Source organism: Bemisia tabaci, chromosome 6, assembly GCF_918797505.1.
Source record: "Bemisia tabaci chromosome 6, PGI_BMITA_v3".
In the NCBI taxonomy this organism is placed as follows: domain Eukaryota; kingdom Metazoa; phylum Arthropoda; class Insecta; order Hemiptera; family Aleyrodidae; genus Bemisia; species Bemisia tabaci.
The window spans coordinates 2,947,138-2,970,228 of NC_092798.1; the positions used below are offsets into that span (position 1 = coordinate 2,947,138).

The following is a 23,091-nucleotide window of genomic DNA, read 5'->3' on the forward strand; positions in this document are numbered from 1 at the left end:
CGGCGGCGTAGCTGATTACCAAATAAATGCAAACCTCTGATGGATTGGGAGGGTGCTGAAGCCCCCACCGTTGAGCGTCGGTTATTTTGCGCTTCTTTTGCAAGCACGCAACATCCCATTAGCGAAGAATGACGTATTCCGACTCAGGAAAAATACGTTGAACGCCTTGATTTTCACTGTATATGCAACGCGCGCATCCAGTAAGCTTGAATAGTTGCATCAAGGCGTTACTACGAACACCGAAGGAAATTGCCGTTCGAGAATTTGAAAGTTGCCGAAATTTACTCTCAAGAAAAGGAAAGAATATTTTTCTTTGAAACTTTTAGATTCACTGGATTACATTTTTGGAAAATCTCTGAAAAAAATTCAAAGACAAGATTTTATCAGTCTAAACCAAAACACGTTTTTTCATGAGAAACAATTCGGTGATGCCTGAATGTTGGTGCGAAGTGATCCCTACGTAAGGTAGAATTATTATCATCATCGCTTTTTGCTTTCTGATGAGGTAGAGAAGACCTTTTCCTTACTATTGCCTATTTAATTTAATTTGATTTGGACGTATTTATGCTGAAAAGAACTTTGTGCAAGTGGAAAAATGGGGTGTGCTCGTGAAGCTGCATAAGAAACAATGTAAATTATATTATTATTCTCCGTTGATAAATTGATACATATTTTTACTAATCAATTTAAATGAGAATAATCAACGCAGAGTGTGCAAACATTTCAAAATCATGAGTTAAAAAACGCTGACTATGCGTGTATAAATATTAAAGCCGAACAGAGCGGAGCGGCGTGCTGTCAACGCGAGAGGCCCACTGGCGCCTACAAACCTAAGTGGATACTTCACGCATTGCACAATGCTTGAAGTATCCACTTAGGTTTGTAGGTGCCAATGCGCGTTTCGCGTTGGCCGCCCGCCCGCCGGCGCCGTGCGGCGGCGCCTGAAGCAACTATTTCACAACAGAGACGTTGCACAGTATTATACGAAATTGAACGTATGAAGAATGACAGGCATCCTTTAAAAGTACAGATCTTTCCTGGGAAAATAAATCAAGATACTTATCGTACACAGGAAAAATCTAAGAGCCTTTAGCTGAGGCAAATATAGAGGTTTATCCGGTTAAGGTATAACAAGATGGGAATTTCTTGAAAGATAATTATAGATTTTTCACGCTGAATCTTTTTTTACCAAGAACATTTTTCGATATCTGCAGCCGTTCTCGAGATATTTTGAAAAACCCCAATCTTGGCCGCCATTTTCCAAGATGGCGGCCAAAAGGGGGGGACGGGGGGAGCGCGGGTGGCTCCCGATGGTTTCTGAATCAGGAGGGTCTAACGGTCATTTTAAGACCAAAATCATGTTGGTAGCCGGAAACCGCGTATCATCGTGCATTTTTGAGCTAAGCGACCGCACTATGACGTCACTGGCGCTTTTAAATTCCCATTCATTCTTTAGGCCCGACCACTAACGAGCGCACCCCATCTTTCCACTTACACATAGTTCCATTTAGCATAAATACGTCCATTTAATTTAACCGAAAGCTCAACGTTTTCCACATTTTTTCAGCCGAGGCCAACGAGAAGTGACACGAACAGAACGAAAGGTGCTAACACGCAAGGTTGGGACGCAGCGTGATGAAAATCAGACCAGAGGCGTTGCGTACTTTGCGATATATCGATTGAGCTGTCATTTAAACCTCTGGAACAGAATCGATGAGGAGGGTATTTGCAGCGAACATCTTAATAATCGATGCTTTACCATAGCTTCAAACGGGAAACATCGATATTCGAATCAGACCCCTCTGATTATTCTGAGTTTAGCTAACAGTGAGAAAGTCCCGCATCTCAATCAGTTCCCTCGTCCACTAGAACATCCTGTGAATGGCAACAAACAAGCGATAAAGGCATCTCGCGAAAGTTTCCAACGAGATAGAAAGAGATAGACAGAGAAAGGGGGGAGATGGAGATATAGTCGCATTATCGATACCCCTCAAAAAAGTATAAAGAGAGACAGAGACCACAGCGAGAACGGTCAAGAGTGAGATGATCAAACCCCTTCGCAGTGTTGCCTTAACCGCTAAAATCCTGATATTCAAGCTTTTAGCTTAAGGAAAATCGACGTATGATAATTGGAACGTTGCCACGTTTATTTACATTACACGCAATTTTGTTGGGAGAAAATTATTTTTTTCACTTGCAAATTTTCAGAGGATTTCGTCAAAAATTTACTGTAACGCGTCTGAGAATATCGATGGAACATCTTTTTTATTTTTCTGGAAAATAAATAGCTTATCGGGAGATATTTGTGGATGTTTGAAAGCGTTTACGGCCAACTCGCTCAGCACGGCATTTGAGAGGCGGGAATCCTGGTTTTTCAAAGGCCGTTTGGGATCGCCGGTGTCAAAAGTCGAGAGAGAGACGACATTGAGCCCGATAACGGTTATCGCGATACTGGAACTTTGCGTTTCAGCTTTCCAGTTGGCTTTCAGCGCTTAGCGTGTGTGTTTCCAGTGCGGGTGTTCCAAGTTTGGTGCGCCATCATGAGCCAGGTTTTCGTGGATTTCTTTGCGAAGACGCACCTCATGACCCGGCTGCTAGTCTCAGGTCAGTTCCTCGAAAAGTTTGCCACACCAAATATCACCTCCTTGTTTTTTCATCGCTATATTGACGGCCAAAGTGCTAAACCACGTATCTCCGTTCTCGACATTGCAGACTTTCTGTTATAATTGAACTATATTTTGAAACGGACCAGTTGCGCTGGTCACAGAATCGTGTATCGATGCTTGATTCCTGTAGATCAGCTAAAATAATAAAATATGTCCAAACAGCAACTTTCTACGTTTAATATTATACGAGATATCGCGCTTTAAAAATTCGGTTTATTGCGTCATCCACCGCGGTAGTAACACCTTTGGTTTCCTCCATCTTGCTTTCAACCGAGTTTGATGATGAGTAACCAGTGCAAATGTGTGTCTACCGGGCTGATAAAACAGAGTGGCAGAAACCAAGGGTTTCACCACCGCGGAGGATGACGTAAAAAACCCGACTTTTCAAAGGGCGATAACTCGGTTAATATTGAACTTGGAAAGTTGCTGTTAGGACGGATCTGATTATTTTTAGCTGATCTACAAGAATCAAGCATCAAAAAAAGGTTCTGTGACCAGCGCAACTAGCTTATTGGGCTATATTTTGCAATTAGGAACTGAAATTTTTGGCTCAGTTTAGAAACAACGTACGTAGCATCAGTTTCCCTAAATACCGAAGTGATCTTACGGATGAGCCAGAAACGGTCGTTCCTAATTGCAAAATGTAGTCGAATTATTTTTTCTTTTGCGAAACCAGTCAACTTAATTTTTTGGAAAGTTCCTTGGTTTGTCTCCCCCTTTTATCAGAAGAATTTTCGGTAGAAATGTTTAGCAATATAGCTGAATTGTTTCTCTTCGAAAAAATAGAATAGCAGCAGAAATTTTGAAACACCACAATGGAGATACGTGATTCAGCACTTTGACCATCAATGTATCTTTAGTTGTTGGTGATTTTGGAAACTGATTGGTTGTTGTCGAAATGGATCAGTTGCGCTTCGGTTACAGAATCGCGTTTTGAGGGTTTCAGCTCATAGATCAGCATAAATGATGAGATATGACCGGACGATGACGTCATCCGCCGCGGTGGTGCATGCGATGGTTTTTTCCATCTTGGTCTTATCAATCAGTGATATGTGATGCACACGTGGCATTTGAACTGGTTGATCCACGTAGAGGTTGAAATCACGCGGTGGTAGAAATTACGGTATGCACTACCGGAGTGGATGATGTCATGCGTTATTTTTTTCAATCGCCGTTAATATCGGATGCAGAAACTAGGCATTTGGACAAATGTTGTTAATTTTTGCTTATCTATCAGCTTAGACCATCGAAACACACTTGTGCGCCTTGTGCAGTAGTGCAATAGACCCATTGGTGCCTAACAAGTCCTTCGCATTAACAATTCGAAATTTTACCTTTTCGTTCTATCTCTATCGTCTATATTAGTATTAATATTGATTTGGTTACGAAACAAACTTGCTTACGGCTCACAATGCGACTGAATCAGAGACTGAATTTACAATTCTCTAAAAATGCAAATGGCACCCAGGTTGGCATGATGGTCTGAGCGTCAGACTCAAGGTCAATAGGTCTAATATTCGAATCCCAGTAGTGGTGACAAATTTTCACCAAGCTGAATCTGCAGCAACAGATTCCTTTTAGACTACCAAAGAAATTGAAAAGTCGTGGGCATTGATTACCCCCTGATACCTATAAGGATAATACTAAAAGTCTTCAGTTAGCAATAGGCCATTATATAACCATTAACCCGACAGGGAAAATAATATTAAATAGTTGAAACTTTGTAGCGAGATTTCCTGCTTTTTTTAGTCAAAAATAATTCTTTATCGATGATGAAACTAGCCCCTTGGCTAATTTATTCATCAATCTATTTCATCCCTCAAAATAATAGATCAATTCAGCTCTCATAGACCACTCATTAGTCCTGATTCGTCCTGATTAGTCCAGATTAATCCTGATTACCTATACCGAACTGCCAAGTCCAGTCGCTATGGCAGGAAATTGAAGGTGGGTCCTTTTTAGTGTAGGGCGAGTACAAGGACATCATAACTGGTAGCATTATTGGAAATTTTTCATGATGCTCAACGTAGATGGCGTAGGGGTCTAGAGGTAAAGATTTCCTGAATTATTTTTACGAGAAAAAGGACTATTCCGTGGAAAAATGATTCAGCCAGAGTTTTAATGTTTAGACTTCGAGGATCTCTATTGGCTGCGTCATTAAACATGTTTCATATAATATCAATATGAGGCTTGATTTCCAATTGAGGGGCTTGGAGGACAAGGCACATAAGTGCAGTTTTTGCCATTTCAAGAAATACGCGTTTAAAGCTTCAAGATTACCAAACTGATTGCGGTAGACGCACTCAACGACAGAATGTTGGAGTTTTTTTTGCCAACGTGCGTTAAAAAGCTTTATGTTGAATTTTTTAACGCACGTGGGCAAAAAAAACTCCAACATTCTTCAAGATTACATGGAGTAGTATGGCTGGTAGGAGGTTTCAACTCACGTTTTGATGCTGTAAAGTTGGATTTTAGTTGTGGATTTATCACAGAATATGCTTTCAAACTAGTTTTAGTTGAGTTCATGAATATCTCAATTTTTCAAAAACTGCACTTTTGCGCACCTTGTCCTACAAGTCCCTCAATTCTATGAAAGCCCGTTTAGAATCAACCAAATTCTACCTAGCATGATGAAATATTGACGGTGTTAAGCCCATGCTAACGAGGTCCCTTTTATTCATCAAATAGTTGAGACACCTAAATTTTACGATTGTGGAAACGATGATTAATATTTTGTAATTTTAACGCACACCATACTTCTGTCACCGATGAATCCGTGGAAGAAAACGTGCATTTCAGGCGATATTTCCGTAGACTTTGAAATACACGAGAGCGATTTTTTGCATAATTATTTTTCAGGGATTGGTTAAGTAATATCAGTTAACGATTGCACTTTTCAGTGTTGAAACAAAATCAACCAATCGATACAAAATCAATCACTAACATCCCATAAGAGTATTAGCGGGGGGAGGTTGGGCCTCACGCCCCCCCCCCCCTTCCTTCCAAGAATCCTGGATATTCTTTCTCTGTACGTTCTGCTTTGCATCCGGAGTATAACCATTCAAAGTGCAATTTTCGCAAACGCAACATACCGAAGGCTTTGCATCATCCAGTGCCACGTCATAAATTGTTCCACGTTGTACAAATCTGAGGGCGTATGCAAGATGTTTGATATAGTCATTTTCGCAACATTATTTATTTCATTTCAAAAATAGCGGGTGGGCAAAAGTAAAAAAAAAAAATTATAATACTGAAATTTGTTCTTCCTGCAACTCTTTGAGAATCAAAAAAAGATTTAAAGATTGGATTCATGAGATTCTCCAATCTGATGACTTAGCCCAAATTTAGTATTACTTTCCACATACACCTAATGCTCGACTAAAAACGAAATATTTGTAATATCATGAATAAGAAAGGGATAGCATACTCCAAGGAAATTGCAGACTACCTTCGAATTTTGACTAATGCAGAGACCGAGACCGTGTTAATGCATTATCTTAAGCCAAGATACATCCCGTGCAACATGGTCAGTCGTTTATGATGCAAGCTTAAAGTAATATTTCACATAGATTAGGATAGAAAGAGCTTAGTGTAGCCTCCCCCCTCCCCGTCACGACCCCCATAAAAAAATAAAAAATAAAAATGAGGTAACAATAAGTCACGGTTTGAGGATCAACCAAAGGTAAAAATTGTTGCCCGAGTCTCGCATGACCCATGGAAAAGCCTTTTGGTTGAAAGTTGAAGGTGACCTATTGAAAGAGCATTAAATTCAGGAAATACTTTCAGTCAAACATTGTTGAACTCGTGGAATGTTCTTTTTTTATCAGTCCCCCTTTCTCTGTAAACTTGAAGAGATCAAAATTCACCGGAAAAAATTCAGACAAATCTGATTCTGATCTAAGTGGCGGTCTCTGATCTGTTTGTTCTACGTAACTCAACGAGTTCCAAGTTCATCGAGAACTTTTGGACGGTTATCGTGATGCGATTGAGTCATCGATTCGGCGCACTTTGTATAGTAATTGATACGTTGCTCCCTCTCCTTTCCACCTGCACAAAAAGCCGTTGAATCAAAATTGAAAAAACTGAGGGAAATTCACTCATTATCCACGAAATTTTCCCCAGCCACTGCGAAGCCCAGCCCTTGTAAAACCAGGTTTGCCACAGAATTTAGGAAATGAAATTCCCTGACATTTCTCTTATTTCCCTGACACATTTTGGTGAAATTTCCTGACAATTGAAGATGTGACGGATGGTTAAGAGGGCATAATTGAAAATAGTTTTTAAGCAAAATTTGTTGTTCGAAACCTCAAACCCATTCTAGAAAGCAAATGAAGGTGATTTAACAAATTTTCTCTGACATTTTCGTCATTTTCCCTGACATTTCCCGGTTTTCCCTGACTTTTTAAAATTCCCTGACATTTCCCCGTATTCCCTGACTGTGGCGTCCCACCTTCCTTTCCGACAATCATTTTGCGATAATCAGAATTCGAAGTTTTGGGTACAGCAGGCTCGTTGAGAGGTTATTTTTCTGTATCTCTGGCGAAAAGAAGTGACTACATTTCAAAATTGCAAAATTTGTTCTCGCAAATTATATTTTCGTGGAGAAACTGTTCGACATTTGGACTGCACTTTGCAGTAAGGAACTATACTACTTCCGACTACTCTCAGAAACATCAAATATGCCATCAGTTTTCCCGTATAAATAGGTGTTTTTATGGTTGAGCCAGAAAGAGTAGATCCTAATTGCAAAATGTGATCCATTTCTATGGGAAAATTTCAGTGCTTTTTTTTTTAAGTAAACGCAAGGACCAGTAACATTTTAAACATCAGTAAATACGCTTTTATATATTTTTTTTTTTAAAAAAATTAAATTTTTGAGTCGATTTTACAATCTTAGAATAAATTTACTTTTCTTCGTATTGGCATCGAAGATTTCTCCGCCGACAGCCGAAAATCGCCCCGGAAAATCTCTGGATTTAGCCATGAAAAAGCTTAACTTTAGAGAGTTGGAGAGTTATACCGTCATGCAAAGGAAAAACACCGTATTAGCTTACAGACGTCACTTTTTTCTGCTAAAATACAAATTTTCAAAGAATCTTATGAATTTCTCCCAATTTGTCGGAGAATTTATACCGCAATTTGATGTAAGATATCCGAACATTTCAAGGAAAAGCATGTTTATGATTCTTCAAAAATGAATATTTTATGGAGGGAAATTCGGTAACATTCGGGTGTTGATATGGCGTTCTTACTTAGAGCGGCATTATAATAAGCATGATTTGGATATATTTCGACATAATTATCCTAACTGCATTCGACGTTGCCTAATTTTTTTATGTTTCACTTTTTTAAACAGAGAAACAATACAATACCATGTTGAATAACCTCCTGTGAGATTCTCTTACTATAAGAAGTATGTGAATGACATTTCACGTCAGAATTAATGCGTTATAGTTTCCTTTTTAAGAAGTAATGTGCGGGACATTTAGACAACACCTGATGTAGTTGGGCTGATTCTAGATATAGTCCCTGCATTTGATGATATAGTCCCCCCAAAAAATGTGAGAAGTTCACTGCACTGCTCATAATATTTTTTCACTCGCGCAACTAAACTGTTCTGTTTCAAGTGTTTGCGAAAACAACCTTTAAAAACATTAAGGAGAGTTCGTATCAGTTGTATCGCCGAGTAAACAATACATGGCATACTAGCTTGTCGCCAATAGAAATTTTGTACCCGTGATATGACGCAAATGAACATTTGACAAAGACAACGGATCGATTAGGTTGTGACGAACAACACAACGTATCATCCTCCTGTCCGAGCAAGATGATCTTAGAACCGTGCTGATGTCGATGCACTTGAAAGTCGGAAACTTAGAAGCCGAACTCATATTTTGTTCGAAATAAAAGTTTGTTCTCGATTAAGTAATTTTTTTTGCTTCGATTCCTGTTTATTTAGTGACTTTGGAATCTACAGCCATCTGCAGACATGAGTTTTAACATAGAGATTATTTTATCGTCAGTAGACATCAGGGGGATTTTGGCACATCCATGCTCCGGCCTCCAAAGTTTTAGGGATCAAGGTCGAGTAGAATCTGTTTCTGCAGATCCACTCGTCTTTTGTGAAAATTTGTCGCCACCTCCGGGATTCGAGCCCGAGACCTATTCTGACGTGCTTAAGAAGAACGCCGCGCGCCGTATGAACATTCGAGAGTTGCCAGACTTCTCTTGACAAAACCTTTTTTTTGACGCAATTTAAACACATTTCCCCTTGAAATTTTCAGATATTTTAGATTCAATTGCGCAAAAAATTGCCTGAAAATTTTGGAAAATAATATTCGACATTTTCCCAGTAAATTCGTTTTTTTATCGCAGGAAACATGGCAACGTCTGACGGCTCGTACGGCGTTCTTCCTAAGCACGGCTGTATTGGTCTAGTGTCAGACGCAGTAACCCATAGAGAAAAAAAAGGAGGTGTTTGTATTTCGGGCATCTTGGAATTTTTCATAGAGTATCTATAGCTTTGATGACGTCATTGGGTACAGCGACGTTTTTATCCTGTCGATTTTCTTGGAAATGGTGTAATTTAAGGGAAAAAGTCATTCTATAAAAAGTGCTTGAAATTATATAAAGAGTTGATTTAAGTAAAAAAATCGGACATTATGGTCCGTTTTTACAGCGTCAACATAACCCTCAACGAGCGTCTTGTTTACATTGATGACGTAAGTGGGTACGAATCCTCAAGATGCAAACACCTCCTTTTTTTTCTCTATGGCAGTAACCGTTCGGGCAACCTGCGGGGCGATTATTGAAATGATATCGACTGTATGTCGCCGCTTTGTCGAGTCACGCCATCGACTAAGCAATGGCTTAGTCGATGGCGCGACACGACAAAGCGGCGACATACAATCAGTATCATTTCAATAATCGCCCCGCTGGCCGGCTACGGCGTAAGTTGATAGAAGGCTTATTTTTCGTATGTTCATGTTTCAGTGGCATGTCCGGCGATCATAGCCCGAGATTCGTGGTACGCGAGCCCTGCGACGGGCCCGATCGACAAATACGACCCCGAGCAACCTCCATCCATGGTCATCATCCACCATTCCCGACTTCCACCTTGCAGCACCACCGAAAGTTGTATCGTACGAATGCTAGAATTGCAGAGGCTACACCAGAGAGATCGCCACTGGTTCGACATCGGTTTCAAGTGAGTATAGCTCATGAAGACCAAAGGCGAATTTCCACGAGTGACTTTTGTTAAGTTTTTCAGCTACTCCGCCGTGCTAAGGAAAAACGCCGTATGAACATTCGAGAGCTGCCAAATTTCCTCCAATGGAATGTTTATTTTTGAGGACGGTTACGAATATTTTCTCTTGAAATTTTCAGATAACATAGATGTAATGGACCACTAGACAAGGTACGCATTTAAGCAATCTGATACATGTTTTTTAACCAGAATTTCACGTAGAACACGATTCACACTACGAAAATTACCGAAATCAACTTCTAACGAAGATATTAACGTTTTTATTTCGCACTGATTACGAGGAATTTGAACTGCCCGCTCACAAGAAACTCAAAGCTCTACGTGAGTCAAATCGCGCACTACAACGGTTTCAGCAAGCTTCTCAATCGAGCAATGTTCATTTTCCACCATGTGTTGTTCAAACTATTGGTAATTTGCTATAGCTGAGCCAAAGTGTCAAGATTGAAGTTGAAGATTTTTACATCGCAGAGACTGTCATGATAAACATTTGGACGTATTTATACGAAAGGGAACTAAGCGCCAAATTTCCAAATTTCAGTTTTTAACGGATCTGGATTCTCCATGTAATAGGCTGCTCTCACACGTAAATATGCCCCCAAAATACTAATTTCATCCCCTGGAATCAGCCCCTGAAAAATCGCAAAACAGGGAATCAGCGATTACGAATAAAATCAAAAGGAACTATATGTAATTCCCTTTGATTTAATGCGCTAACCCGGATTCCGAATTAAATCAAAAGGCGCTATCTCCACTTGATTGACGCGCGCGCGGCGAAGCTTGGTGGAAACTTGGTGAAATTCAGTATCGGGGGGTATTTTTGGACGGGAAACTCGAATTTCGGGTCAAATTTTGAAAATTCAGAAATCCAAGATGGCGGACATGGCCTAAAATGCTATCTCGGCCCCTATCCAGCCGATCTTGGTGAAACTTGGTATCAGGGGGTATTTTCGCATGGGAAACTCGAATTTCGGGTCAAATTTTGAAAATTCAGAAATCCAAGATGGCAGACATGGCCTAAAATGCTATCTCGGCCCCTATCCAGCCGATCTTGGTGAAACTTGGCAACAGGGGGTATTTTCGGACGGGAAATTCGAATTTCGGGTCAAATTTTGAAAATTCAGAAATCCAAGATGGCGGACATGGCCTAAAATGCTATCTCGGCTCCTATCCAGCCGATTTTGGTTGAACTTGGTATCAGGGGGTATTTTCGGACGGGAAACTTGAATTTCGGGTCAAATTTTAAAATTTCATAAATTCAAGATGGCGGATGTGGCCTAAAATGTTATCTCCTATTTAAACGCGCATCGCCAAAAAATCCCAGATGTCGTCCCCTGAGTGACGGTCACATATCGACCGTGCGTTCCCTCTGGCTCGATCGATGTCAGTGTGCACTGACATGGACAAGGGGCTTCTAACGAGCGAACAAATTAACGAACCCATCGGAATCACTTAATTTTCATTAAAATCACTGTTAGGTACTTTATTGGAATCGGAACAGTATTTAGAAATTCATGAGTATTAAGAGCGCGCTGGAAGGATTACGTGGTCAAAAGCGTGACCGTCGCCTAGGGGTTCGTCAGGCCCCATCTTGACTTCCTCGGAGACGCGAGTTTAAATGGGAGCTCAGAATACGCAACTTCGAACTTGTTTTCCGTGGGGTTAATAATGTTTCAAAAAATCGGAGAAAATTTCAGCGAACTGTGCGTACTCAATCCTCCAAAAAAATGCAAAAATTAAAAATTACTGAATAACCTTATTGTTAAAATTTTAAACTCCGATATGGCGGATGTGGCCTTCAACAATAGCTCAATGCCTGAATCGTTTGTGTGAAGTTCGGTAGTAGGGGCTCAAAATGACAACAGAAACTGTTTTATTTAGATACGAAAATTTTAACATAGGTAATCAGCACATGAAGGGAATTCACGATCCGATGCTGCTAGGTAAACCACGCACCTCGACGAGGCGGTGTATTGTGAACGTACACGGAGAAAAAAACTTCGTGCGTGGGACCCGAAGTTTAGGTCATATGGATCTGTGAAGTTTTCGGATTGAGCATCTGAACACTTTCGGTCCAGCTGCTGAGGTTTTGATCACACATCTGAGACTTCAGTTCTTACATCTAAAGTACTTCGGTTCTCACATCCGAAAAACTTCGGTTCTCACATCTGAAGACTTCAGACGTAAGAACTGAAGTTTCAGATGTGTGATCCGAACCTCGACAGCTAGACCTAAAGTGTTCAGATGCTCAATCCGAAAACTTCAGAGATCCATATGACCCAAACTTCGGGTCCCACGCACGAGTTTTTTTCTCCGTGTAGAGTGCCATATATTTAAAGTTTACAAACGTGGAAATTTCCACATCTCATCCACATTGGCAAGATGCAGCGGGAAAGCAGATTAAGGTTAGGTAGGTATATTTGGGCTCCCACCACCTCCGGCCTTCACAACCCGGCCCGTGCGCTTTACGCAGGTTCATTGGCGGCCATTCTAGACGTGTAGTGCGTTTGTTTAAGAAATAGATATCATTTTAAGCCACATCCGCCATCTTGGATTTCTGAATTTTCAAAATTTGACCCGAAATTCGAGTTTCCCGTCCGAAAATACTCCCCGATGCCAAGTTTCACCAAGATCGGCTGGACAGGAGCCGAGATAGCATTTTAGGCCATGTCCGCCATCTTGGATTTCTGAATTTTCAAAATTTGACCCGAAATTCGAGTTTCCCGTCCGAAAATACCTCCTGATACCAAGTTTCACCAAAATCGGCTGGATAGGGGCCGAGATAGCATTTTAGGCCATGTCCGCCATCTTGGATTTCTGAATTTTCAAAATTTGACCCGAAATTCGAGTTTCCCATGCGAAAATACCCCCTGATACCAGGTTCCACCAAGATCGGCTGGACAGGGGCCGAGATAGCATTTTAGGCCATGTCCGCCATCTTGGATTTCTGAATTTTCAAAATTTGACCCGAAATTCGAGTTTCCCATGCGAAAGTACCCCCTGATACCAAGTTTCACCAAGATCGGCTGGATAGGGGCCGAGATAGCATTTTAGGCCACGTCCGCCATCTTGGATTTCTGAATTTTCAAAATTTGACCCGAAATTCGAGTTTCCCGTCCAAAAATACCCCCCGGTACTAAATTTCACCAAGTTTCCACCAAGCTTCGCCGCGCGCGCGTCAATCAAGTGATTCAAGTGGAGATAGCGCCTTTTGATTTAATTCGGAATTCGGGTTAGCGCATTAAATCAAATGGACCTACGTGCAAAAATCCCCTATATCTCGCTTAATATGCATTTTTTCCTAATTTTGGCAACGTACGTAATTATAGAGGAACTCTTCAGCTTTCAAACAAGCTAAAGTAAACCAAAATCGGTCCATTAGTACGGAAACGCCAATTGTTTTAGTCAAACTTGCTTTACTGAGAAGTTTGGAAATGGCGTTTAGCGCCTTTTCGCATAAATACGTCCATTTAGCGCGCGATGTGAATCACGTAGAGCATTGAGTTTTCATGAGCGGGTGGTTTGAATTCACGCATCAAGAATCATTAAATATCTTCGTCAGGAGTTGATTTTGGTAATTTTCGTTGTGCGTATCGTGTTCTACGTGAAATTTTGGTTGAGAAACATGTATCAGAATGCTGAAATTCGTACCTTGTCTGGTGGTCCATTACGAGGAAAATTCTCTCAAAAATTGGACGGAGAATATTCACAAGTTTTTCGAAAAATTCGAATATGATCAATGGAAATTTGGCAACTGACAAAGGTTCATACGGCGTTTTTCCTTAGCCCGGCAGGACTGCCAACCTCTACTACAAAAACAAACGGAACCCCTTCCGAGCGACGAACAGTGGATCCAGTCAATAGGAAAGGTAGGACAAAATCTGGAAACTTTAAACGCTTACAACTCTGTTTATACAAAACTTTGAGGTTCTAAAAGTGGTTTCATCGGTTATCTCGTAAAAATCTCCTCCAGGAGCACCCCTTGAAATTGAAAATGTGTCGAAATAAACATCAAAATTTGCAGTCTTGGTTAAAAATGTTATGCCCGCGACCTCTCTAATGGACCACTAGACAAGGTACGAATTTAAGCAATCTGATACTAGTTTCTTAACCAGAATTTCACGCAGAACACGATTCGCGCAACGAAAAGTACTGAAACCAACTCCTAACGAAGATATTAACATTTTTATTTCACATTGGTTACGATGAATTTGAACTGCCCGCTCACAAGAAACTCAAAGCTCTCCGTGAGTCAAATCGCGCACTACAACGGTTTCAGCAAGCTTCTCAATAGAGCAATGTTTTTTTCCAACCATGTGTTTTTCAAACTATAAGCAATTTGCTTTAGCTGAGCCAAATCGTCAAGATCGAGGTTGCCGGATTTTTATATCGCAGAGACTGTCATGATACCGTTTAGCGCGCGATGTGAATCGCGTAGAGCATTGAGTTTTCATGAGCGGGTGGTTTGAATTCACGCATCAAGAATCATTAAATATCTTCGTAAGAAGTTGATTTTGGTAATTTTTGTTGTGCGCATCGTGTTCTACGTGAAATTTTGGTTAAGAAAAATGAATCAGAATGCTGAAATTCGTACCTTGTCTAGTGGTCCATTGACTCGATCCACTGTGTGACGTTGTGCCTTCAACATTCGTTTTTTTAGACAGAGAGCTGGTAGTGCAGCCAACGTGCGAAAAAAAGGAGCTGAAAATGATTTTAAAAATTATTTTTTCTGCAGCGTCCGCGCTGTTGAAAAGTCTCGAGGAGTAATATACATACTAAAGCGGAAAAGTTGGCACACGAAGTAATTCGGAATTGGCATCGAGAGATAACGGATGTTTTTTTATTCAGAATTGCCTGTAATCTTGAATGTATAACCCGGAAAATATTTTACGGCTCAGTATAGCTTTTAATCATTTGATAAACAAGTATTGTGGTTTTCACAAGCTTTCGGATCATTCATTATTTTGATGGTTACGTTATAGGTACGATTGGACAAGTGACTGATTATTGATTTTACATATTAAGTGGCGTGGAATAAATTGTTCAACTGCAGTGGTGATAATTGCAAGTTGCTAATACTCTTGTATTAAAGTCAAAAGAGACTACCTCCATTGTGACCTATAGGCCCCATAATAATACATGCAAAACAGAGACAATATTTAGCCGGAGATACTTTCCTTATGTATAAGTATATCCTTTGAAGATTTTTCAATAGGATTTATAGAGGAAGACTGATAAACGAGACATTCAGAGCGAAATGTCACGAAAAAAAGGCAGATAAAATTTAATTTCGGTCGATTTTGCTTCAAAGTTTTCTTACTTCGATCACCAATAAGTATTCATACGCTTCAGTTTAATCACTTCCTTTATTATCTTAGGCAGGCCCTTGTAAAAATTGGCGATAAGAGCTGCGTTTCAAAATACCATAGGAATTCTTATAACCGGCTAAAGAAGGTTACAGAAAATCATATAGCTGGCTGTAGAATGCGGAGAAAATCATACGGCCGGGCTATACGAAGCGATAACAAATTATACAGCCGGGCTATACTTCCTATCGCCAGGCTTTACACTTTATCGCCTGCCTGTTGCTTTTTCGTCATCGATTATAAAAGGCTATAAGAAATTGTGTAGAAATTCGTGTGCTTTGGAAATCATTAAGTTTGATACGGAACCACCTTAATATTTACAAAACACACAGTATATTTTCCTTTGGTACATATTTTTTTTTTCATCAATTAAAACGAGAATAATAATGGATGTGCAAACATTTCAAAATCATGAGTTGAATAACGCTGACTCCGTCAGATTACATATTAGAGCCTAACACAAAGCGGAGTGGCGGCGCACTGGCACCTACAAACCTAACAGGGATACTCCACGCATTGCGCAACGCGTGAAGTATCCCTGTTAGGTTTGTAGGCGCCAATGCGCGTTTCGCGCTGGTTGCCCGCCTGCCGCGCCGCAGCGTGCCACGGCGCTTGAAGCAACTATTTTACACTAGAGGTATTGCATAGTAGCATACGAAATTGAAGGCGCTCTAATATATTAGGAATGGCAGGCATCCATCAAAAGCACGGAGCTTTCCTTGCAAAATAAATCAAGATACTACGGCCCAAAAAGAGAGCAGTAGTCCAAAAACTCACTAAGTCCTAGCATCCGTAATTAGTAACGTTTAGCATACACTTTTTCGCCTGGCTGTTGCTTAATCGCCATCGGCTATAAAAGGCTATAAGAAATTGTGTAGCCGGCTATAGAAGCTATTGGAAATCTTACAGCCGCCTGTAGGTCTATGGTACTTTGGAAGACAGATTCTACTGCCAATTTTTACCAGGGGACCAAGTGTGAAAACGCAGTGTGTTAAAATAGAAAACTCTGGGCGCATCTCAGAGCTTCAACATTGTTTTCCTTAGTCCACGATATAATTAATTGGATATCCATCAGTAAGACTCCTATATATTTTGCTGATTAGAAAAGTGTTTAAATTTACGGTTGCTTTCTTATCTGTTTCAGTTTTGCGATAGGTGGCGATGGATCTGTTTATGAGGGACGAGGATGGAATCAAAAACCAGCGGCTGTTAAAAATTACAATAACAAAAGCATCAACATAGCATTTCTCGGCGATTTTAGCTGTAAGTTAAAGCATTTTTCCATTTTTTTTTGTAAATTTACCCGCTTTTAGCAAAACAGAAAAAACATTTAGATATCAATTTTTAATCAAGTGCTTGTTTAATTGCTCAATTGTGAAGTCTCAACTTTAAGTTCCGAAAATTTTCCTGCCTCAAAAACACATAATTTAAGCTTAGAAAAGTCTTGAGTTCAAAAGATTTCCGAGGCAGAACCATAAATTTCAAAGCTGGACTATTTACGATAAAGGGAACTTTGCTAAACTACACGCTTAAACCAACAAATCATGATTCTGTCACCAGCGCAACTGAGCCATTTTCACCTTGTTTATTGGTCCATTGCGAGTGGTCCAGTAATCAGTTGCGCTGGTCGCAGATTTGTGATTTAATGCTCAATTCTTGTAAATCAGCCAAAAATAATAAGATCTGTCCAAACACTACGTTCAGTATTAACCGAGATGTAGCGCTTTGAAAAAGTCGGTTTTTGACGTCATCCACCGCGGTAGTGACACGCTCAAATTCTTTGACCTTTCTTTCACCCTAGTTTCACGGTGGTAACCAGTGCAAATGTGTGTCTCACTGATTGATGAAAGCAAGGCTGAAGAAACCAAGGGTGTCACTCACACTCGGATGACGTCGAAAGCCGAATTTTCAAAGCTCGATAGCTCTGTTAACATTGACCTTAGAGAGTTGCTGTTTCTACAGATCTTATTATTTTCAGCTAATCTTCAAGAATCAAGCATCAAAACACGATTATATGACCAGCGCAACGAACTCATCGCCACACTTCGTTGCCATAGGTCATTACATCAATCGATTGAACCGAATAAATTCTGTGACCCTGTAAAACGCCTGCAATTTTGCGTGTAGACAATCAGCACTACCCCGGAGCACGAATAGTTGCTCTACTGAATTTTCCATTTAAGATCAGCGCAACTGACCCATTCTACCGTGCTAAGGTAAGACGCCGTGTGAACATTCGAGAGTTGTCAAATTTCCCTTGATAAAACATGCATTTTTGGGCGACATTCATGCATATTTTCCCCTAAAATTTTCAGATAATTTAAATTAAACTGAGTACAAAACTGTCTGACAATTTTGATAACAAATATTCACAAATTTCCTAGTAAATTCGGTCTTTATCGAAGGAAATTCGGCAACGTTTGAAGGCTCATGCACGGAGACAAAAACTTCGTGCATGGGACCCGAAGTTGAGGTCATATGGATCTCTGAAGTCTTCTGATCACGCATACGAAAACTTGAGGTCGAGCTGCCGAAGTTCGGGTCAGACATGCATCGAGGCACTGCGGTGTGTACCGGAGTACTTCAGATGTGTGACCCGAACCCTTCGGTATACGAGTACATCGAACCACTTCAGATGTCTGACCCGAACTTCGGCAGCTGGACCTCAAGTTTTTAGATACGTGATCCGAAAACGTTAGAGATCAAAATGACCTCAACTTCGGGTCCCATGCACGAAGTTTTTTCTCTGTGCATGAGCCCTCGAACGTTGCCAAATTTCCTTCGATAAAGACCGAATTTACCGGGAAATTTGTGAATATTTGTTATCAAAAATTTCAGGCAGTTTTGTACGCAGTTAAATCTAAATTATCTGAAAATTTTAGGGGAAAATATGCATGAATGTCGCCCAAAAATGCCTAATTTATCAAGGGAAATTCTGACAACTCAGATACGTGATCTGAAAACTTCAGAGATCAATACGACCTCAACTTCGGGTCCCACGCACGAAGTTTTCTTTCCGTCTACGGCGTTCTAGAGTACCTATATTAAGAGAGTATGGCCACTGGGTCCCATGGAGAGGCTTAGGACCCAAAAATGGCGGTGCTTTGTTTTGGTTTTTGAGGATGGGAGGGGGGTCATTGCCAACTTTTGACGGTTATCACCAACCGCACTTGCTGCCAACCTTACTACATCTAAGATCATTTTTCTCAAAAATTGCACACGATTAGCCTTAAAAATATGTAAAGAAGTCGCAATAGTGCATTTGGGTAAAGTTCTCGTTACGATAAGCAAAGACAACTACATTTGGAATCATTTTGCATTACATTAACTTTATGGCGTCCGCCATTTTTGGGTCCTAAGGGCTCCATTCAGCCTAAGATGGCTGAGCCAATCAGAGGTGGTAACTCAAGTGGCCATACTCTCTCTCAAAATAGGTACTCTACGGCGTTCTTCCTTAGCATGGCAGCATTTGCATAGATACAGTTGGATAATCGGATGTTTTCCCTGTTGACAGCGAGCGTGCCCTCGGCGGAGATGCTGAAAACGGCTCGGGACCTGATCGACTGCGGCGTGCGAACCGGGAAAATCTCGCGGGACTACAAGCTCGTGGGCTACTCAGAGCAAGACGTGAGCTCGGGCGTGAGCGGGCCGAGCAGCTCGACGTCATCGCCGACGTCAGACTCGTCCGACTCCTCGTCATCGCCGTCGTCATTCCCGTCCTCCCTGTTCAGCCACCTCCAGAGCTGGCCGCACTGGTCCCCGATGAACCTCACCGACCAGGCCGAGCCGCCCACCGAGCTCAAACTCGCCCTCCTCGTCGAATAGGCCCACGCTCCACCCACCCCGGATGAAAGCGCCCCGACCCAACGTCACACGAACGGATTTATATTGAAAGGAACTATGTCCGTAGGGTTTGCCTAACACAGTAGAAAAACAAGGGGGGAAATGGGAAACAAGGCTAAAATACACACAAAAAACCCCCCGAGACGTCTCGACTCAAAACTGAGTCATTTTCAGTCGGAAATGTTACAATGTAAAAATTTAAAAAAAAAAACTATGAAAAACCTGAGCCCTACATGGTATTGGCCGGGATCTGAGACAAAAAAAAAATTGTCGTTTTTTTGTCTCAGATCCCGGTCACCACCATGTAGGGCTCTTGCTTTTGATAGTTTTTTTTTTAAATTTCCGACTGAAAATGACTCAGTTTTGAGTCGAAATGTCTCGGTTTTTTATTTAATTGTGTATTTTAGCCTTGCTTCCCGTTCCCCCCCCCCCCTTGTTTTTCTTCTGTTACCATTGTCTATGGCTGCTCTATGAAAGTTTGTATCCATGTTTGCCCGAAACATAGTTCCTTTTAGCATAAGTGCATCCGGATGACGCCTCAAAACAATGTCTCAAGACAGTCTTTTTCTTTGGTTTTTGCAGAGAAAAATGACGTCAGTTGATTTGAACATGATGACCAATTCTAGGAGCACGTTACTAACTTTGCAGAACAAGAGAATCAACATGCGAGAAAAAGTGTTAGGGGTTATTCCCTAAAATTGTGGTACTACCCCAATTTTTTTTGGATGATATGGGTATTTCTAATTAATTGGACGTATTTCTATCAAACGGAACTATGTGCATTATGACGTGAGCCCTCTTATGCACATATTCCTTGTGTCTCAGGACTCATGTCTCAATTCACATATGTCCATTTGGCAGAAATTCGTCCAATTGTGGCAGTACCGCAACATTTGAGTTAGTAGCCTAATATGTTAAGGTACTACCACAATTAATTCAGGCACTATCACACAATTAATTGGAAATACCCATATCATCCAACAACCCCGTGCACTATTGAAAAAGCGAACGTTTTTTTCGACTTGGTCATCGGTACAGTGATGCTTTCATCGAGGGTCGGAACAGGAATTTCACTCAAACTTCGTGAGCCCAGGTGACGTCATTCTGGCCGAGCGAAGGATTCTCGGTTGACGAATGTATTGCGGTTTCCAGATTTGAAGGGGCAGGACGGGCGAACCGATAGATGACGTATAGACGGAGGAATTTCAAGAGGAGAGGAGATTATTTTAGCCGGTTTTGTGCACGGAGAAAATGAAGATAATGTCTCTGCGAAAAATACGAGTGACAGAATCTGTGTTGACCAATATGATGTGTGTCGCACTGTGTAGAAATTGAAGTCATATTTCCACGCTGCCTTGATGATATCATTCGGTTCTGAGGATTTGGTGTGCTTCTCCATGTTGTAATGCGTTATGATTTGACCGATGGTTCTGGACACTGGCCCAAGTTCCCTTCTCAACAGTATTAACTTGTTAGTTTTATGATTGTATTTGACTGATTAAGTTGATGAGTCCAAAGTTACAGAATAAAAAAAAATAAACTGAAAGCACTGACTTTTGACTCGCAGAGTCGAGCGGATCACATAATCGCCTTCGTATTGTCAAAATAATTCCCGATATCGTCGAAAGGTCGATTTATGGGAATGTTTGAGGAGAAAAAAATGAGATGAAGAACAATATTATGCAAAATGTGTGTGATTGCTGCAACAATATTTAATGAATTGGACGATTATTTAACAACTTGCTCCTCGCAGTAATAAGAATAAACTATTCTCAAGGAATTTTTTTGTGTATAAAATTCGAAAAATTTGTGTATAACTGGAAAGGAAGATGAAACGGAGAAAGTTTTTCATTTCGTTTCATTTTTATTTCTTTTAAGTAAGATACTAAATTTTTACAATTTCCTTTCCTTTTTATGAGTGTAATATTTTCAAAATAATAATTTTTATTTTTGATTCAAATACCACCCATAAATGTACGTGTATCAATGTGTTGCAAAACTCATTTATTTTTTTTATATTCCGTAGATTGTGAGAGGATTCTTTGATTAAAATGGAATGAATTAAGAAACGACATGAAAACAAGCAAATAAAAACAGTTTTAACATTAAATTATTGTAATCCTTTGCGAGGAGTTAAGATTAATTATTATCAATCCATGACCTGTAAACACTTAGTACACGCTTAAAATGATCAATGATAATGTATGGATATAAAAACTGATTATACTAATAAACAAAATGTTCCTACAACTGTTTGGATATTATAATTTTTTCCTGTATCACCCGCATTGCAGCCAAGAGAAGGTTCTGTGGCAAAATTATTTAATTTGGTGATCATCCTTAGAAATTCCCACACAAGAAGAGTAAACAAGCTGCTTCGACTTGCAATATTCTCCTGTGTGGTAAATAATATGGCAAAGGTTTAATATTGGAACGTGGTTGGGTCAGGGCCCAGAACGACAAAACAGCCTAACACAATTAAAAGGGGGCGGTTCCACCAGGTCGTAATTGGGGAGAAGCTACGACCAGCTCCGTGATCTCTTTGGGGGGGGGGGGGGGTAGTAAGGGGGAGAAACTGAAATTGGGCTTACCCAGCACGGCACGGCAATAGAGGTTGCTTAATCCAAAGGATCACAAGTTCGAAACAAACAGTCACTTTTATCGCGATTTATTAGAGAAGATAAGATTTAAACAGGGAACACTCTACAAAAAAAACACTCAGGAACACACACACAGCAGACTCTCAGACACTACAAATCAACAGAATTTTAAACGCAGCGAAATTAACAAGAAGGGGGGGTTTGAAAGGTTGTCGCGGCGCGGCGGGAATGGGCTCCTGGCCTTGCTCGGAACTTGCGAACTAGAATTTTGGTGATATCGAAAGCGAGTAGCACTTGCGCTGACGGGGGTGGGATTACGATCCAGACCGTGACCGTGGACGAAGAGCGACTGGCGATCTTGATTTTTCCAGAGTTTTCCTGGGCCTAAACCGAGGCTGAAACAAGTCCGTTCCCACGGTTTAGGCAGGGCCAAAAACTCGGACTCAGCATGCATGGCCCTGTCTGTGCATCTCTGAGCGCATCTTCGTTCAAGGAGACGACCACCGTTGTCACATTGCTCCGGGCGCAGCCTGGTGGCCGGCTAAAAGAGATAGGTAGTTGGAAAAGCGCTGGGAGCAATATGACAGTCCTCACTTCCGGCCGCTGATGTCATATTGGCCGGGTCCCGTCAGTGCATGTGCAAACTCGCCTCTTTTTCGCTGAACACGGTCTGCTCCTCTTCGGAGACAAATCCATGTAATCCAGAATCTGCGAGGCTTCCCACGGTATTTTGTCTCGAAGAAAAGCACACCGGATTCAGCGTCCAAGTTCGAAATCCGCTCGTCCCCAGCCATGGCCAGGGGCCCATTCGAGGCACCCAGGGAGATTGAATATTGGGGGGTTGGATATTTTGGGGTTGAGGGCTCGCTAGCGCTTGCCCTCATTGCATCCCTCCTTCTTAACCAGACGGTGTCCCAACCGTCGACACTGAAACTCCACAACAACTAACCAAAGAAACAGGGGGGGATTTTTGAATATGATGTGTGTGTGATTCTGAGTGAGTACTTCAGGGCTCCTGATCGCCTACTTTCTTAATCTAGGTAAAGGTGATTAACTTAATCTAATAACAAAATTTACCCTGATCCACCATCTATAGAGGGTCGAAATGTTTGCCTCTGCGGTCACAATCATACTTTCTCAGATGCAATGCCAGCTAGATTTCCACAGGGTGGCGAAAGCAGAGCTGCGTGAGGCGGGGGAGGAAGGCGCTGAGGCCTATGGTCTCCGCTTGGGCGCCGGCACGAGTAATCCGGTTGGGGCCAGGTGTTGCAAACCAACGGGGTGGTTAAGAACGTCTCCCATCAGGTCCGAATAAACGTGCAAGCGTGGTCATCCAAAAGTCGTCATTGACA

At 41.2% G+C, this 23,091-nt stretch overlaps 1 protein-coding gene across 1 annotated transcript; it reads left to right on the forward strand.

Moving 5' to 3' along the window:
* Positions 1-2,444: 2,444 nt before the first annotated feature.
* LOC109032651 (peptidoglycan-recognition protein 2) lies at positions 2,445-21,389 on the forward strand. The gene is made up of 4 exons (XM_072301187.1): positions 2,445-2,604; positions 9,660-9,873; positions 16,441-16,559; positions 18,811-21,389. The coding sequence occupies exons 1-4, from the start codon at positions 2,541-2,543 to the stop codon at positions 19,119-19,121; spliced, it is 708 nt and encodes a 235-aa protein (XP_072157288.1). The 5' UTR covers positions 2,445-2,540; the 3' UTR covers positions 19,122-21,389.
* The last annotated feature ends 1,702 nt before the right edge of the window (positions 21,390-23,091 follow it).

Excerpts from the sequence above, each read along its gene's own strand:
- LOC109032651 (XM_072301187.1), top strand. The coding sequence starts at position 2,541 with ATGAGCCAGGTTTTCGTGGATTTCTTTGCGAAGACGCACCTCATGACC. Across the intron at positions 2,605-9,659 it reads GACCCGGCTGCTAGTCTCAG|TGGCATGTCCGGCGATCATA; the intron begins GTCAGTTCCTCG and ends TTCATGTTTCAG. Across the intron at positions 16,560-18,810 it reads ATTTCTCGGCGATTTTAGCT|CGAGCGTGCCCTCGGCGGAG; the intron begins GTAAGTTAAAGC and ends CCCTGTTGACAG.